Source organism: Polyergus mexicanus, unplaced genomic scaffold, assembly GCF_030449975.1.
Source record: "Polyergus mexicanus isolate NDT 795.1 unplaced genomic scaffold, iyPolMexi1.0 SCAF_15, whole genome shotgun sequence".
Classification (NCBI taxonomy): domain Eukaryota; kingdom Metazoa; phylum Arthropoda; class Insecta; order Hymenoptera; family Formicidae; genus Polyergus; species Polyergus mexicanus.
Genome location: NW_027223335.1, coordinates 1,399,390 through 1,418,647, shown reverse-complemented (window position 1 = coordinate 1,418,647; position 19,258 = coordinate 1,399,390). Strand labels below are relative to the sequence as shown.

Sequence of the window (19,258 nt, the reverse complement as noted above, 5' to 3'; positions counted from 1 at the left end):
TATACAAAATGTTGCAAAGCATTTTATATTTATGTTATATATCGATTTTCGAAACCTAAGATATGCAAAATGCAAAGCGCGACGTATTTTTATTATATAAATCATGAAATTGCGAAATATTTACATACATCGTTACTTATATTCTTCAAAAATTTATACATATCTATTTTTTATATGTCGTTTTCTCCGATTAAAATGATCGTACGCGAAATCGATGTGTCAATATTATGATTTTTATTTCGTTTAGTTTCTTTTCGCAATAACGAAGTAATAGCAAATCGGCAAATATTGTGGAGATCAATTCTCCCACATAGGAGGTAGACATTATTTACAATTCTCGCGTATAAATATTAATAATATCCTTTGCACAACATTTTAATGGTGTGATTGATGCATTAATTGACTCAACAATAAATTTCCAACTCACCAATTAGTTACTTACTGTTGATATAATTCTGGTACCAATGTTTGCTAATCATCGTCGCATGATAATCTTGAATCTTGATCAGCTCTCGTACTATCTGCTAAGAAAATGTGATCAAATTAATAATTATGCTTTTTATTTGCGTAACTGATGAAGCTAACAACTATTATCATAAGAAAAAAAAACAACTCGCACTGGCTGTTGCTAATTATCACTGTTTGCTCTCATATCCTGAACAGAGAGACAGCGGTCTAGTTTATCGACCAGCAGCCTTGGTTGACTGTAACAGATGAGGATATCTCGAAGTACCTTATATAACAATGTGCCAATCAAAAAATATTTATACGATGATATTGCTTTGTCGGTTGTTTTTCCGTTGAACTATAATTCGCCTATTGCTATAACTTTATAGGGCTCTTATCTTTAAAATTTAATATTAATAAAATTTATTAATTTCACATATTTATCTAAAAGTAAAAATTTATACTTTAGAGCTTTTATTAATAATATCTAGAATCAAATTTATATATTCAACATAGAATGCAAAGAATAAAGTTCTATAACATACAATGCTTTATATATAATAATAATAATAATAATAATAATAATAATAATAATAACAATAATTTAGTAAATAATACACTGGGAAGAAGTCAAAAGACGAAAATTGTGATAACAGCAGCATAATACCTTCAAAAAGATAAAAATATATTGTTAGGAAATAACAAGAAAAATATAGAAATAGCATATTATATAATGTATGGAAAAACAGCGTTGTGAAGAATAAAGGATGTATGTGGATATGGATGAAGATGAATATGAATCCTATAATCATTGTGTGCATATACAATCTATTATATGTATAAAACATAATCGCACAGCATATAATCAATATCGTACAATTCAATATGTCGCCATTATATCGAAATAATAACAGCGTCGACACCATTATATAATAATTTTCGCGTTCGTTTCATGTTACATGTTCATATCAAGTTACATATGTAACTATGATACATATCTTATCGGTAAATATATATTGAGATCCTACCTGTATAATATTAAAGCTTCCCTCGCGCTTCTCAAATAATTACCAAATTCGTCCTTCAAAAGCAACAATCATAATATGAATCGTTTACTTTCAAAATAGTGTAAGTCTAACTGCAATAATTTTTACCAAAATCGATACATGTATATGTTACTAATCCATAAAATATCAAAAATAACTCACACGTCAATTTTGAAAATAAGCGTCTCATATATTCGATATTGCACATATACTTCGACATATCGCATATAAATATTTTTTCTTACAGCTTCGTAGAAAATTTACGATGTAAAATCCTATGAAAAGAAGGGATATTAAAAGATATAAAAATTCGCGCGCATTAAATATCACATTATATACAGCTGTCTGTCTGTCTTTCTGCGAGGGACTAGCTTAATTCCATTTCGCGTTGACGAGACTGTCAACGAATTACAATTACATGTATCGTATTGCACAGATGCAGCTGTTATATACGGCTACACGCGTGCTAGTGCAAGTTATATTATGCAGTATGTAGAAAAACAAAATTGCCACGTGTCGTTTTTCATTATCTGTCTTATGCTGTCTTTCTTTTTCTCATTTTCCATTATTTTCTTCTTTTTACTCCGTGCATATAAATATTAATATGATACAGGGTGTTTCAAATTTAATATTGTATATATATTTATATTTAATTTAATATTATTTTTATATTTTATTTTATTATCTGTTCGTTCTCAATCTACTGCATAAATGTGAACTTCACTTGCACCGCACAAGAATTATCAGAACAAATCGAAGTTAATTACCTACTTATATATGTACAACTTTATACAGATGTTTTAAAAGATAAAAAGGGGTAACACACATATATTGTACAACTTGAAAATTTGCGAGTATAACCAAAATCTCATCGTGCTTTTCCGATTCTATCGCAATCACTAATTAATAAATAAGGAGCGTAACAACATATGTATGTGTGTATGTGCGAAATAATATTTTATAAGAAAGAAAACTTATTATACATACATATCCATATACGAAAAAATAGAAAAAGATAAACATAAGTGAAGTATTACTAATCACAGCATACGCTAAAAGAAAGCTTTAAAACTTTTTTATGTTAATCTAATTATTATATTTATCAATTTATTATAATTATCAATAATCATTATTTTTCCCATGTTTTGACCCATTTTATGGAAATCTGATTCATGTAAATATTATTTCTCTATCCTTATCCGTATCTTATGATTCTAACAATAAGCCTGATCGGTCAGGACAAATAATGAAAATATTTAAAACCGATGCAATACATCAATAAAGGTTTTAAATAAATTCCTTTTCGCGTTTGTATTTCTCGTCTTTTTTAATGAATATTTCACGACCTATTACATATCTTTATTCTCCGTGTGCAAAAATTCAAATGTATATTTCAGTGCATTTAACCGACTTCGCTGTAATATTGTTTATTTTTCTATTTCTTACATTATATGTATGTCTACACATGTAGAAGAATAATTTTCTTCGTACATGTATAAAAATATGTTATTAATTCAGTTATGCTCCTCACCGTACATTAATCTTCCATATGTTTCCTCTCTGTATGCAATGAAGAAATAAACTCTCTGCTCCATCCTCTTTACGAGAACTCACGTTTCCTCCCAACATTTTCCCTAACAGTGAGAGATCAATAAGTTCTTCGACTTCTTTTATTTTTACATTCGCCGCGCAATCTTATATCATCTATGCGGACAATAAGGAACATGTGGAAACAGATGACAGTGAATGGATTTGAATCTGGAACAAAAAAAGTATAGCAATGTGTTAAGCTTTTGCTTAATAACATGATTCGAAATCGGAAATATGTGACAGAATCAAAATTAACAATTTTGATGCAGAAACATACTTAATAATATACGTTTGTATTAATATTTTCAGAAATAAAATCTAAATATTTTTTTGCGTTAATAAACGTAGATAATTCTCGATATATTGAAGAAAAAGAATCAACGAATATCGCACGCATAGATATTTCATATATTCTACGAAAGAATATTAGATTTTAATGCAAAATACTGCTCCATCCTCTTTTTCGCGTAAATCCGACAGACAACGACAAATATCGCAAATATGCAATAAGATAATCAATAAGATCAATGTGGTGCGCGTAAACTTATGTAATATAAATTTTTAATAAAACATCATTCATGAAAAGCAGCGAAAGAAAGAAAAACTCGATTTAATATCCATAACGTGGCGTCTCGATACACATAAGCCGTTGGATTAACTTAACAAGGAGCGACTTGGCTTTGATATTTTTCTCGTTAGTATTAAAAAACGCAAAACTTTGCTTTTCTCTCACAATACTAAATAAAGAATCTCAGAAAATATTCGCGGCGAGCGGCGCGAAGACTTACGTTAATAGAATGCAAGCCATTTTTTCTGACTTGACAGAAATAAAAAGCAGAAACAGTGGAAGGAAGAGAGACTCGTAAAAAAATCGCAATTATTATGAAGTCAATTAAAACTTACAAGATCACATTGCAATGTCGTTTTCGTAATTACTCATCTCTCTTCCGTCTTTCACCAGTGCCAATTAAACGGGAAAAAAAACGTCACAAGAGACATTTCGCGCATATGCATTAATGAGAATAATTATAGATGTTTACACTTAACGTCACGTAGATTACATATACCGTTTCACAAAATGTTATTTTATACTCGCGCGTAAACATGTAATTATCAAAGATTAAGAGAAACGAATTATATTAATCTATTATACGAATGCTTCTCAAAAGATACACATCAAACCTGTAAATAATTTAGAATATAATTTTTTTTGCATTATGGATATCTAGAGAGAAGAGAAAGAGAGAGAGAAGTACTTTCCTCTTAATTTTTTAACGAAGGTTATTTTATATTATAAACATCTAAAAAGGCCGTTTTAATAACTTTTTTAATCTGTACACCCTCTTAATTAATTAATCCGTCATAAGATATATAATATCTCGAATAAAGATATAATCTTTTTTCAATTGAGCAATGTGTAGACGTATAGAAAAAATATTACGAGACACACGCAAAATAAATGTCACGATGTTTTGCAATATTATAGAACTTTTATTATAAAAACTACTCTTTAGTTCAGTTAATTCTCTTAAAGAATTCTCTACAGTGTCTAACCGACATTCTACGCGAGCACTCTAGGTGAAGGTGGCAATTATAGAAGTAATTGAGGTTTTGATGTGCAATGTTGCGTCAGGGAAGAAGAGATTCAAAGAAACAGGAAATTGAAGATTGCAGACAGAACTTCTCACATTCTACCACGAAAATGATCCAATTTAGACGTGCATTTTTGTAAAAACTAGCGCTGTTCGAAATTCACGAATAAATTGATTAAATACTAAAGACAGAAAATATTTTTATACACACAGAACAATGGCCAAGGGACAAAAAATAAAGAAGTAAAATAAATATATAAAGCTGTACCTCTTTGGGTCGTTCTTCATGTCAAAACCATCAATCTTCAGGATATTCCATTCATCTCTAGGTCCCTTAGAATAACTAAAAGAAACCTGGAACACAAAACGCAAATAAAATATTTTAATCGCCAAAGATCTTTAATTCCTTCAGCAAAGGATTCTTGCATATCAGAAACCAAATGACATACGATGTCGAAAGTGACTCATTTCTGTGACTTCATTTATTTTGACGTATCGCGTATATACATATACAGGGTGTCCGACATGTAAGTAGCCAAACGAAAAGTGGAGATAGATCGGGTCAACCTGAAGCGAAAAGTCCTATACCATTTTGCTAAATTCGCAATAATTATTATGTTATTAATTAAAATGTCTGATCCAATGAGCGCGTGGGAAGCGGTAGATCGGAATCGATAGAAATGTAAAACGGCTTACTTGTTTGTGTCTCTTAGCGTCGGAAGTATCAGCTGAGCGAGAGAGGCGGAGTCACGCGGCGAGCGACACCGCGCCGAAAAATAATTATCCTCTCGGATTGTTTTTTCGATGGCAAGACAATGATGCCCTATCATTTCCACACCACCTTGCGGTAGATAACTATGCGTACGAGAAGGAGGACTACATTTCAAATTTTTACATTAAATATTGAGAGTGTATTGGACCTACAGGGGAAGCTACTATAAAAAAGCGCACCAAGCTATCTACCGCAAGGTGGTGTGGAAATGATAGGGCATCATTGTCTTGCTATCGAAAAAACAATTCGAGAGGATAATTATTTTCCGGCGCTGTGACATCGCACGTCACTCGATGCGTGATAATTATTTTTCGGCGCGGTGTCGCTCGCCGCGTGACTCCGCGCCGAAAAATAATTATCCTCTCGGATTGTTTTTTCGATGGCAAGACAATGATGCCCTACCATTTCCACACCACCTTGCCACCTTGCGCTAGATAACTATGCATACGAGAAGGACGACATTTCGAATTTTTATATTAAATATTGAGAGTCGATTAGGCCTACAGGGGAAACTACTATAAAAAAGCGCACCAAGCTGTCTACCGCAAGGTGGTATGGAAATGGTAGGGCATCATTGTCTTGCCATCGAAAAAACAATCCGAGAGGATAATTATTTTCCGGCGCGGTGTCGCTCGCCGCGTGACTCCGCCTCTCTCGCTCAGCTGATACTTCCGACGCTAAGAGACATAAACAAGTAAGCCATTTTACATTTCTATAGATTCCGGCCTACCGCTTCCCACGCGCTCATTGGCTCAGACATTTTAATTAATAACATAATAATTATTGCGAATTTAGCAAAATGGTATAGGACTTTTCGCTTTAGGTTGACCCGATCTATCTCCACTTTTCGTTTGGCCACTTACATGTCGGACACCCTGTATACGTATGTACGCACTCGTTTATTCGCATATTCTGCGAAATCTGAGATCCTAGAAAAGCATAATACCGGTGAAAGAAAATATTTTTTATACTAACATTTTGCATACATCACACATGTTTTTGCCGGCCATGCGATCGCTCACACACATATTATATTGTAATTCGATCTCGACGCATCTATTACAACGTATCGATGAACGATTTATAAATAATTCACAAATTCTTTATTGTAAAATTTAAGAGTCAAATAATAATTTTTAATATAAAATGTGATACACGTCGAGAGATTATTTTATTAGAAAAATCGAAGAAATTCTTATTCTCATCTGATATTAAGTAATTTAATTATGTGTATGTGATAAAAATGTTTTTATCAATTTTTAGATATTAAACATGTTAATCAGACTTTCTATTTTTTTTCTGTCAAAAAAATATTTACGCATATACGTGTATGTAATACTGGCCCAAAGAAGAATAGAAATGTATATATGGTAGGGCAATTTAGTTAATTCTTATCGATGACAGGACATGTATTTTCATACGCTTACGATTGCTCCTATTACGCGATATATAGTCTGAGAACTCATAATAAACGGAAACTATACGATTAAATAATGACTATTACGTTACATAAAATAAAACAGACAATGCACTCGCTGCGCGTCGTCTGATTCATCGTGCGCGTCAAATCATTCCATTATCCATCCATTATTTATCATCATGCTATTTATCGTGACCCTTATGTACCCAGAATACGTCGCGTGCATTAATTTTGGCTACTTATATCTTGTATTATAATGGCAGAGATTTTTACGCGTGATATCGTTGAAACAAAGCTCTCTTAATCTAAAGAATTAGAGTTGCAAAAGTTCGCAAACGTTAAGGAATATTACTCATCACTAATAAATGATCCGATATACACTGTTCTCTTGCGAATAACAAAGTAGAAAGAGAAGTTCGTTTAAATTAAACAACAATTACACAATAATCTGTATTATAAATTATAAAATTAATTCTCTGCACGCTCCGCATTTAAGAGCTCATACATTTTCAAATTCTACTAATGCCTTTATAGTAAATTATCAAATATTTAGAATTTAGTTTGTCGTATGTAATTAGATTTTTTATAAAAAGAGGTAATACCATTTTTCACTCGAAATATATTTTAAAGAACGATAATATGACATGTTGCTTAGTTTACCTGCTCTTGAAAAGTATCTTTGTTCAGGAACTTCATTGGCTCCAGATGCGAGTGGAATTGTTCTACGACTGTGAGTTGCTTTTTCAGAAGATATTCGATAATGTAACCCATCGTTACATCGTCTGGCAATCTGATTCTGTCACCGACGGTGATGAATTTTCCTCCGCTGAAAACAAACGTAAATATCAAATTTATTATTTGCGTATGTACGTAGATTCATTTAAATAAAATATATATTACGTGGGGTTTTTAAATTGATATATTATAATAAAAATGAAATTTTTGTTGCAATTTATGCAATCCTTCAAAAGTATCCTGTATTTCTGCATCTCCCTTTTCAAAAATTTTTCTAAAATTTTATTTCATATTTCTAGTATAAAAAAAAAAATGCTCAAATTGTAGCAATCTACATTTGGAAGCGAAATGCTCGAAAAAGAAGTAGTCCATGTAAACATTCTCTCTAATGGAACCGACAGTTTCTTTCTTTCTTTTCTCTTTTTCTTTGATTCAGTCACGCCTTTATATCCATCGTATTTAATCCGACGTGGATATAGGATTATCTCTCTTGTGTAACACTTTTAACTTTCTTCGCTCTCTTTCAATCCTGTCAGCATGTACAGTGGACCGCGTCCATCGCTTGAAATACTATGTACAAGGATTGTCCGGTGTGTATTATTTTCTTTTGTTGAGTATCCATGAAAGTAAAATGAAAATAAATGGAGTGAAAGAGAACAGAATAGAATTTATGTTATGAAAATGATCTTTTGAAAACATATGTATATGGCATGTATGTAGTTGAAGTTGTATTAAAAACAAATATGATATAATATTAACAATACTACAAGAATTTTGTAAAATATATATGTCTAAAATTATTATTATATTATTATGTATATGCAAAATATGATACATACGAGTATTTTATGCAATAAATAATTTATAAACAGTTATATACAGGCTTCAAGTATATTACATACATATATTCTATACAAGTTATCTCAAACCTATTAAGAAATTTTTTTAAATCAAGTTCTTTAGTATTGAATAATTGCTTTTTATATTTTGTTTTAATATTGTCGCTAAAGAAATATTTATGTAATGATTCTTAAAAGGTCTACGACCGACATCGTGTATAAATTACTAAAATACTAAATGCTAAAGATTCAAGCGTCGTAAAGCCAATCATAAAATCCTCGCTATCCGACTTTTCTTTTCTTTTCTTTTTTTTCTTTTTTTTTTCAACGAGATGAGAAGAACGAATGTAGAAAACGTGATATCATCGAGAGTCGGAATCCGGATTGGAAATCTGATAGTCGCTGTCACAGAGGAAGATAGAAAATCATTAAGCGTCGCCGTTACAAACTTAGTCACTTTGACCGACGATTTTCGTTCAGATATATTGTTAAGATCTTTCCTATTTAATTACCTGGTAGAGCGATGAACTTAATGAGTCTCTTTCAAAATAAACGCAAATAGTGCAAGTGAAATAAAAGACGTAACATTTTTTGTCGTATACATTAAGTTCATTTAATTGCCGATTTTGTTTATTTTGTTCATTGACGGAGTCAATGACTATTAAAAGAAATAATGAGTTTATTTTAATTTGTAGAGACTGATATGTCTTATGTATATATATGACTTATATATTTGTATAGTAGATAAAACACATATAAATATAAAATATATGTATAGAAATACAAACACCGCTATACACACGTTATTCTAAATTTATTTAAATAAAATTATTGCGATAAATATAATAACCTTGTGTGATATATCTTTAAGTTAATTTTAAAAATGCCGATAAAAAAGACTGTTTTTTAAAAAAATAATAGCTTTTTTATCGATCACTATAATTTTCATTGTAACATATATTTTCGCAATTAACGTCAAACGAGGACATAATTATTAGCTTAACTAGAAGAGCTGTAAAATAAATGTACAGCGTAATATTTATCGATTATACGGCTCGAATGTTCGGCGTCCACTTATGGGCATCTGTTATACGAAATAATTACCGGCCGCTACGTCAGTGTTGCGTATAAAGTAATTAACTCATTCTCAGGCGCCACGCACCTTATGCATCCGCGCGCTCGCAGAAGCAGGACGGTCCCCGTCTCTCTTCGCTAACCCTTTCGCGACGGTCGTTCATCCGCGCGCGGCGGATTATAGGGGTGGGGAAAAAAAAAAACGGAGACACGTCACGGAACCACGGGACAGGGTCTCCAGCGGGAATAAATTACCGATCCTGCATACACCGTCCCGAAAGTCACGCGATGCCGACTAAGGTCCTCGAGTCTTTCGCGTGGCACCGGACACGCATGCGCGATTAAGGTCGGCCGGAAATGCGGCGGCAAAATGCCGCCAATGCGAAAGTCGCTCCTGGGTACAAAGAGGGGTAATGCAAGGGGAAGATTGTCGCGAAAAAAGATATTGAGAAAAAAAAGGATAGTTAACTAGGGGGTAGGCAGCATCGTGATATGGAATCGCGAAACAAGAGCAATTATGTACTATTTTGATTTCATTTCATAAAATTTCTATAGAGGCACGCTATGGATAAAATTTATAATATATATAAATTATACTAGATACATATAGTATTATCATAAAATAAATGGCAAGAATAAATGGAAATTAAAGTGATCCGTCTCAATATTCTGTTTCAATAATTTATAATACTTATTCTTATTATATAATATATTTGACTCAGAGAGAGCGCATATTATTACCTTCCCTTGTTCTTTTGAATGATTATTTTTTAATAGATCTCCGTACTATATTTCATTAGAAATTATATTTTCGCTGCGTGCTGAAATAATCTACGAGACAGTCCGTGGTTGTCTCGCTATCCGCAGAGAAAAAAAAAAACGTTTCATCACCCGTAAATACGCGATAACCGGTAATTCGATCATTCAACCCCATAAATAACTCGTGCAGTCTTGAGGGATCGATCATCGCGCATGTGAAACATTAACGTTCATTTCTCACCGTCATACACTTCATTAATCTCGACATTAATCAAAGAGAATAAATGCTAGAGCACGTTTCGCTCGCGAAGCAACGATCGCTTTTCACACAATAACGCGCACGACCGACAGGGATCGTTATTATACAGCCTAACGCGTTCTCGCGACTTGTAATCCATGAGGGATAGGACGCAGAAATGATGAGAGAGCTCGCGATTTCGGTGCGCGTGATGCAGATACTTAATTGCCGCATCGCTACGACGACGACGGTAATGATGATAACCGCGCAACAAGAAGACCGAGAGACTTTAATTCGGCTACATTCCACTTATGTAGATTAGGTCGAGTAAAAGAGGCACCTGCTGTTGCACGATCGCTACTGCTTCGAACTGGTTGGCATTAAAGCTACTCTCATATTTATTTAAGCGCGTGCGGCAAAACGACACGCGATATACTTAGCCGATTCGCGCTAATGAATTTCCGCCGATTAGTCCGCTAATCCGCGTTACCGGTTCGATTCGCCGTCATTAAATCAACCATCGAACACCGTCGTCGCATTAAGTAACGACGATAGCGTGGCTATAACCGATCGCGGCAATCACGTGTAGATGCGAACGGGATTCACGCACGATTGATCGCGAAATTATTTTCGGACCGCGGCCGATCGCCACTACCTCGTGACGCGAACACGTAATTTCCATTAAGGAACGCGGAACCGATTCTCCTAGTAGCTTGCATCGCGCCGATAACTCTCGTTTAAAATGAAATGTTTTTCGCGATCATCACTTTAAACTCTCGATAAAATATCAAAGACGAAATCGCGCTTGCGCGATTATATTTATTCGGTTAAGACTGTCCAAGCCTTATGATAGGTGGTCGCGATCCGTCGCCGGGAAGGAGACGTCGAATCGACAGAGATTTCGACAAGCGAGGAATCGATGGCTGCTGGCTGTGAACGCGAGGCGAGAGATGCGCGATCCACGGCGGACATAAATCGTGCCAATTAGAGGCGACGGCAGGTAGTCACAACTTTGGTGACCAAGCCCATATATATATCGGCACCTTCGTGAGAGAAGGAGGAAGAGATTTGTGCCACGGACATGTGAAAGAACACGAACGAACAAATGTCTCAAAGGGGCGCCGCCGGCGCGATCCGAAGATACACGAAAGGCCAGCGGAATGGGACGTATGTTCGGTATGTTAGACGGTAAAAAAAAAAAAAAAAAAAAAAACTGCGAAAAATCGAGCAACTAAATTAGAACTAAAGATTCTAGTTTGCAATTAGTAAATAAAAATATGTGACTCTACATGCAGTCTTAAAATGGAAAGAGAATTTTGTTCGAAATTTAACAGTTAATCTCGAGGTTAACGAGGTCGACACGTAAAAATGACGTATGGAAGTCGCGATGGATATCATTAATACGCTATTGAAATTAATCTTGCTTGAAAATTAGATTCAGCCGATTAGTCTCGCGGAAGCTCTCGTTTGCGCTATGACAATATGCGGATCGTCGTACTCATTTGTTAGACGACCATCGGCAACATAATCCGACATCTCTCGAGCATCGCACAGTCCCGCTGAATGCGTGGAACCAGAAATACGTTTCTTAGGCTAGGTCGTGCACGACCTGCATACATTTGCGATGCAACGAGAGCCTTTCAATCGGCCTAACGGATAGAGGAGAAGAGGAGGGAGAAGGAAAAGCGGAAGAGGGAGAGCGCAGGTGCACGCTCGACAGGATAAAATAAGATAACGACGAAATAAAGTACTCGCGAAGCAGAACCCGCTGCGTCGATATAATATTCTCTGACAGAGAGGACGCCGCACTTCCGAACAGTTTGACAATTGCGAGCATCCTCTAATTAACGAAAGCATTTTCTGTTAATGGAACGAATGATTTTGCGAAGAGTGAGAAGAGAAAAAACAGTCGCATTTATTCTGTAAAAATCGATCGCTTGAAAAATTAGATGAACTGTATTCCCCGTCCCCAGCGCTCTGATGTAATAAATTAAATTTATCTCCCGTAACTGGCGCGATAACGTTCTATTCTTTTATTTCAGGAATTAAATAAAATGTTTAATGCCGAGATATTGAATTACGATAAAGACCAATAGAGTTTAATCAATAATGAAATTAATATATTTTTTTACCTTAAGATTTCATATTGCGTGAGATAGATTAAGTTTTGAGCGTTGGCATCAGAACTTGTAAATAAAAATTCCTCTGACGCTTTTTACAATTCTTAATTCGAAGTGAATTAAACACGCAGCAAGAGTAGTATATAATAAAGAATTAAATCGTCGGTCATTAAAAGCTCGCTTCGTAAATCTCGCCAATATCAACTCGAAACGCGAATCCTCCCGTCGTGAGAGCGACCGGTTTTGTCGAAATTACTCTTTGCACGATATTCTCACGCTTCGCGACGAGATAACTCGCCGAAACTCTCGGTGGCGACCGTCCAATTAACAACGATCTACGCAAAGTGCTCGAAAGTGGCGAATTTAATTAACGTTTTCCAGTACCATGGATCGCGGACCGCCTTAGACACATAGCCGAGAAAGAAAGCGGGGGAGGGGAAGCCCGATGAGAGAAAGAGACTGCCAGAAAAAGAGAGAGACGGTAAAAGAATGGGACGGAAAGGGCTAGAGGAGTCGCACTCATTAGCGAATACCATCGGCGGATTCTCGAATCTGCGCCTGTCTCGCTATACTCGCCGCTTCTCTCCACCGTGGCCTCCACTTTTTAATTGGGCAGATTAGTCCCGAATTCGCGTGTATATATACAACTCGCCCGCTCCCATCCCGTCGTTCGTCACCCGCGTGTCCTTTTGGCGCATCGCCGACACGGGATATCGGTCTCGTTAAAATACCTGGCGGTAACAAAATCGAAATTTCAGGTTTATAAGGAAAAAGAATCGGGGACCCGCGAAACGAGGGAATCCTCGCCTGCTTGTGGAGACGCGGTCCTTGGCGCGTCTCCTCGCGGTTTGTTCGACGGCGAAAGACATATACAAACACGCGACGCCAACAAGTTCGAGGAAGGGACCTTCTTGATTATCGTTCTACCATCTGTGATTTGAAAAATTCTTTTTAGCTTGTGTAGACACATAGTGCCATTAACGCCTTGATATATAAATTCACATATATACCGTCATGTGTCTGTTATACTAAAATTTAATGTATTGGCTATATTATATCTGCAGCTAACGATATAATTGTTATCGTTATCGAGATCGTCGCATTCGTTGTTTAAAATTAATAAAAGCAAAAGATATTAGAAAAAATTAATAATAGAATAAATTTTCGAGCAAAAAAAGAAAAAGATAATCATAAGAAAAATAAATCACCAAAAAGTGTTGTTAATCTAATATTTCTTCGATAATCAGAGATAGGACAGTATATCCACCGTTGGTGGATGCTTCGATAAATTTAATGTATCTAGATATATGTAAATGCGCTGCGCTCGCGCTCTGCAATTTGCGAGATACGATTTACAAACGGATATGAATTAAAGGTAGATATTCCCGATGGTGCGAGATGCGCACCTACTTGCTTGTCGCGAGTAACGGATTTATGTTCCATGTCTTTCTGCTACGTCGCATTATTCGTTACAGCTCGCGAAATAGCGCCGGTTAAAAGCGCGTTTTATCGATCGTCAAATACGCATACTCATATAGCGAGTAGTATACAAGCGCGTGCGTCGATCGAATAAAGTAAATTTATAAAACCTATTAGTGCTTTATAGCGCACGCTATCAAGCACATAAGCACGGTTGATATCGATTTTCATCGAATGCGCTTTGATGCGTGTTAATTAATACAAATTTTTCAATCAAAAAATTTTATTATAAATAACATTTATCAAAATCATACTCTCGGTTAATTTTAAATAAACTTTACATTCAAAAAATCAACTTTTAATCCGATTAATAAATAATCGATTTTCTTCACGATCGATTTAATTCACTTTTCTTAAAAATTAAATTGAAAACAAAATTAAGATCTAAAATAAATTACGCGCATTGTACATTTTTATCAGTTTATTTCCAATCTGAGGAAAGGAAGGTAAAGAGAGAGAGAGAGAGTAGTCACCGACTGATCGTAGAAACACATCGTGAATCGTCTCGCAATTGAATCGATATCGATCGAGTTGAACAGTAGACGAAGACATCGAGCAATAAAACACACGAGAGCTTAACGTGTAATTGAGATGTCTACGCGTGCGTATACAGATGAAACAAATTTAATCCCGATATTTCATGTAATTCAATCGTTATTTTTTCATCGATCTTAAAAGTCGAAAATTAAAAAATAATAAGAAAAAAATAAAATCCAGTTCAAGTTTCTTTTACTGAAAAAAATTTAACTCTATATCAAGTCAAAGCGTCTTTACATAAGCAGTGTGACTTATTAAGATTAATTTGCAAGATCAAGGAACGTATTCTGATACGCATCGAAGAGGAAGACACGAAAAACTGAAAAATCGGCGCGATCGTCGTAGTTTTCGATTTATAGATCACTGCGTAGATCCCGACTACGCATATGTATGTGTGTATATATATAGGAATGCCCAAATTGGTTTCACGAGCCGCGGGCTGATAGATGTATACACGGCGATCGCGCCGATGGTAGAAAGGAATCCAATTAGGCGAGCAATAAGGGAATCGAAGAGATCCTTGGACGCGAGCTTCGTCGAATCCCTCCGATTCTCCTCTTATTCCACATCCTGCCCGACGACTCTTTTTTTCGTTTCTCGCCGACCGCGGAATTACTTCGACACGTTTATTATCGGAACTTTCGGACCGGGGCAAAACCCGTGGGACGATTTTAAATCGTTAGTCTCGATAAGATTAAATGTCTCTAATTTATAGCGGAAATATAAATCTCTTACTTTATGAGTAATAATGAAACCCGGTAGAGAATATACGATTGCTTTGAAAAATGATAAATAATAAGTGAATTAATTTTCTAATTGCAGAATCATAATGATAAACTATATTTGTAAATAAATAAAAAATAATAGATAATAAATCGGGAAATAAATTATTTTAGAAAAACTATTATAATCTTTTCGATTTTGTACCTTAGCCCCTCATTTTTTATTACACTTTTGATTTATTATCAATAACAAAAAAAGAATACACATGCATTTTGAGTGTGTGTAACTTGATTACAATAAGAAGTCAAAAAATTTCATAGAAGGATAGCTTAAATATGTCTGCTGTGTGCGCATCACACACGAGTAAAATCTCTTTTCGCCAAAGAAAGATTTATGGGAAGATCCTCTTTGCCTGCTCTTGTACTCTTCTTAGGATAAAATACAAGATTTTGCCCTCGAGTATACATCTTATCCAAGATAACATCAGTCTCTCTTTTGAAAACATGTAAAATTTCATCTCTAATGAGCATTAAACATGTCAAATAAACAAATAAGACACTTTAAATCTAATTAACTTCTAAGTTTAATCAACAGATTTTTACAATATACGCAAATTTATTTTATCTTCCCAACTTAATAAATAATAGTACCTACATAATAAACACGCATATATAAAAAAAAGAATAACTCCTCAATTAACTTTCTAATTAACATTTTTCTATTTCCTTAATTCCAGTCATTTAATTTAATTTAATCATATATAATCGTATGTTCTTTTTAATATATTTACTTCTAAAATAGTATAAAACAAATTTTAATAATCTTATACGCGAATACAATCGGTTTAATTTCCATTCTCATTAAAATTCATAAATCAAAATCGGAGTTACAACATTTGCAAGTCGAGCAGCAAATTACAACTTCTGTAATTCCTGAATCTGATTTTGCGTACCATCGCTGGAAAAAATCTTCCAAAGATCCTATAGCAACATGATTAAGCCGGACTCAAACATATCAAAAGAGGAAGCTGTCGGCGAACGAGACTAAGCGGTCAGTCGCAGGTGCACAGCTTCAGATTTTTTAAGAGCAATAAAACTGCTCGACGAACAGGTATATATGTATATAACCATATAAACACCCGAACGAAAAGAAAAAGTAGTGAAGCGGCGAAGTCGACTAACAAAGAAGATACGGATGCTGTGCCCGGACTCGAAAACTATCGCGCGGATCGATAACCGCAGTCACAAAATCATATTAATAGCTACAAAGAACTTCAACCGATGTAATTAAAGTAAACTTCATTTTTTATATACTATCAACATAAAATTTCAATTTATATAAACTGTGTAATTTTTATTGTTAGAAATAAAAAAATAAACATCATTTACATACATCGATAGAGAAGGTCGAAGTCTCAACTCACTGAGAGTTTAGGTTTCAACACCCGTTTAGGAACGTTGGCATTTTGATCTTCTTCTTTTTCCCATGACCGTTACACCCAATATGCATAAGAATCGTAAAGCTTAAGAACGGTAGAGAGAAAATAATTTTTATTGATTTTCTACTCTCATTCCTATTATTTTCAATAGAAAAAATAATATGCACAAACGAGAAGGTGTTAAATAAACAAAAATAAATAACAGAACGAAGAAAGTATGAAATAATCTATGTACATAATACATTTTAAAATCAGTTAATTAATTTTAATTACAGATTTTGAGTTAAACTTTATATCACATTTTTCTTACCAAATATTTTGTAAAAAGCATTTTTAGTCACAAGCTTCCGAATATATTAACTGAAATATTAAATATTTCACTTAATATATCAAGTTATTTGGAAATGAAATTACATTTATTCTTGAAAGATAAAATTACATTAATTAAAATTAATTAAGATGAAAGCTCTTGCTATTTATACCCTCAAAGTTTAAATCTGTAATTAAACTTCTTTAAATTTCGAAACTAGATATGAACTATCCTTGTGCATATGTGTGTACCTCCAATTATTAAAAAATTTCTTTAACTATCTTTTAAAGTACATAACGGCATCCGCATTGGAGTTTTTCTCGGACACTCTCTATAAAATATACCGAGCGCGCAGCTGATTCGAATTGTCGTAACGACATCGCGCAGCGTTCATCGTCTCCTTGCGCTCTAATCCCTCTTATTTATTGCCCTCTTCCTCCTACAGCCTCCTCTTTCCGCGTGCGTGCTCTGCGCTAACAAGGAAATGATGTAAATATAGATATATACATATAAGCGGACGTACGCAACGCGCTACACGCTTGTCTTCCTGCTGTACTTTCCTGCATCTGCACGTGGGTGGCAATCAGTCCGTCTCACCAGTCCCATTGTAACGCAAACGGTGGCTTCTTGCGTTCGCCATTAATTAAGATCCATCCCCGCGAGAATCGCTAAATAGCCCGACCATTATCCCCCTTTATTGCTCGATTAACGGCTAACACGACGGCGGAACCGCTTCGAATTCCACATTGCATTTTTGTTTTCCGGCAAAGATTGATTATATGGCCAGTGTAACTTCGGAGAGTTCAAAATTCGCTGTTGCAAGCACGCGAGCATGATTCGTAACATTCATATATACAATAGAAATACACAATCAATATAAGATATTATATATTTAGAAGACTTCATATATCGTACTAGTTTCAATCTGTGCTATACTTTGCATCGCAATAAAAAAACTTTGTGAAAAGGAAGTTGTACGACTCTCAACTTCACGATCGAGAAAGTACTTCGCGACTTGTCATTAGCCACTGATTGAAGTTAAAAGTCAAGTTAGAAGTTAAATTAAAGGTTAAACGTTAGTTAACATTTAATGCAGGCTCATTAAATTCTTTTCGGTTGTACATTTATTTCTGCTACGATGGGGTCGTTTGAAGAGCCATTCGAGATGTAATTTAAACGAAAGTATGACAAAAAATATTATTTTGCTCCGATATAAAATTTTAGACTTGATTAACTGAATTATTTAGAAATTATAAATTTTATTTAAAAATTATTATAAATCCGTTAAAAAATACAATAAAAATAGATCTTGCGCATTAAAATGAGAAAAAATATACGTTTGATTGTCGAGATTATAGTTATTTGTGTTTCTCCTTCTCAGAAACTACAAGCTACAGTTCCTACGATTACTCGAACTTAGTCGTTTACTGTATCTTGTTACGGTATTGATGCAATAATGTAAAAGAATGATAGTTAACAGGATGCGAATGTATGACAATCTAGGAGCAATGGGCGTAACTTCAAGTGAATCTTAAAATGAACGTGAGAACTTGTTGAAGTCGAAGGTTGAACCTGCTCGGCTGACCACGATAATTGGTACAAGAAATAACACATATTTAAAGCACGTAGATAATCTTCGAAAAGTTAACAATCCGCGGAATAAATAGAGATAAAGCAAAAAAAATCGAATCATTATTATATCAATGAAATATTGACTCAATATCAAAGAATGATAAAAAAAGAATGTTTGTCTTCGTAAGAGTATAAATTGATTTACTCTATTGTATTCATTTCAAACATAGATCTATCAAAAGAACGTAGAAAAGGAATCTAAGATAAAAATAAAAAAAAGATAAAGATAAAAAAGTACAATTATATCACATATTCTGAGCTAGATAAGCCAGAGCTAGAGAGGCCAAAAGCAGATACGATTTCTTTTCTTTCCGACCTGTCCGCAACAAAATAAGATCGTAAATAGCTGTCGGCTGTGAGAAAAATACGTGGAAAAAAGCTAAAAGCGTTTTTCTTTTGAGTTATCCGGATAAGGAATGTTCCTCCTTGCGATATGAAATGTGACGGCACGATATCTGTTATTTTCTTAAACGCGACAAAGCGCAACGCGCGAATCCTGTGCGGAAT

The 19,258-nt window shown here is 34.5% G+C and overlaps 2 protein-coding genes and 1 long non-coding RNA gene across 5 annotated transcripts in view; 1 reads left to right on the top strand and 2 right to left on the bottom strand.

Moving 5' to 3' along the window:
• LOC138939976 (uncharacterized) overlaps nt 1-3,115 on the bottom strand; it is a 156,520-nt gene extending 153,405 nt beyond the window's left edge. Inside the window, exons 1-2 of one of the 2 annotated variants that reach the window (XM_070308391.1) lie at nt 3,025-3,115; nt 428-521 (exon numbers count right to left, since the gene is read on the bottom strand). The gene's annotated coding sequence lies outside the window, so the exon portion shown is untranslated. Of the gene's footprint in view, nt 1-427; nt 522-3,024 lie in introns of those variants that run through there. The other variant, XM_070308397.1, reaches the window with a different exon arrangement.
• Nucleotides 1-19,258, top strand: part of LOC138939979 (uncharacterized) — a 128,316-nt gene that overhangs the window by 86,689 nt on the left and 22,369 nt on the right. The window lies entirely within an intron of this gene.
• The window catches only part of Fng (Fringe glycosyltransferase), a 78,800-nt gene continuing 60,687 nt past the window's right edge, over nt 1,146-19,258 (bottom strand). Inside the window, exons 7-9 of one of the 2 annotated variants that reach the window (XM_070308403.1) lie at nt 7,528-7,693; nt 4,944-5,029; nt 1,146-3,251 (exon numbers count right to left, since the gene is read on the bottom strand). In XM_070308403.1, the coding sequence (XP_070164504.1) occupies nt 3,194-3,251; nt 4,944-5,029; nt 7,528-7,693 (310 nt within the window). In that variant the 3' untranslated portion in view covers nt 1,146-3,193. The remainder of the gene's footprint in view (nt 3,252-4,943; nt 5,030-7,527; nt 7,694-19,258) is intronic. The other variant, XM_070308404.1, reaches the window with a different exon arrangement.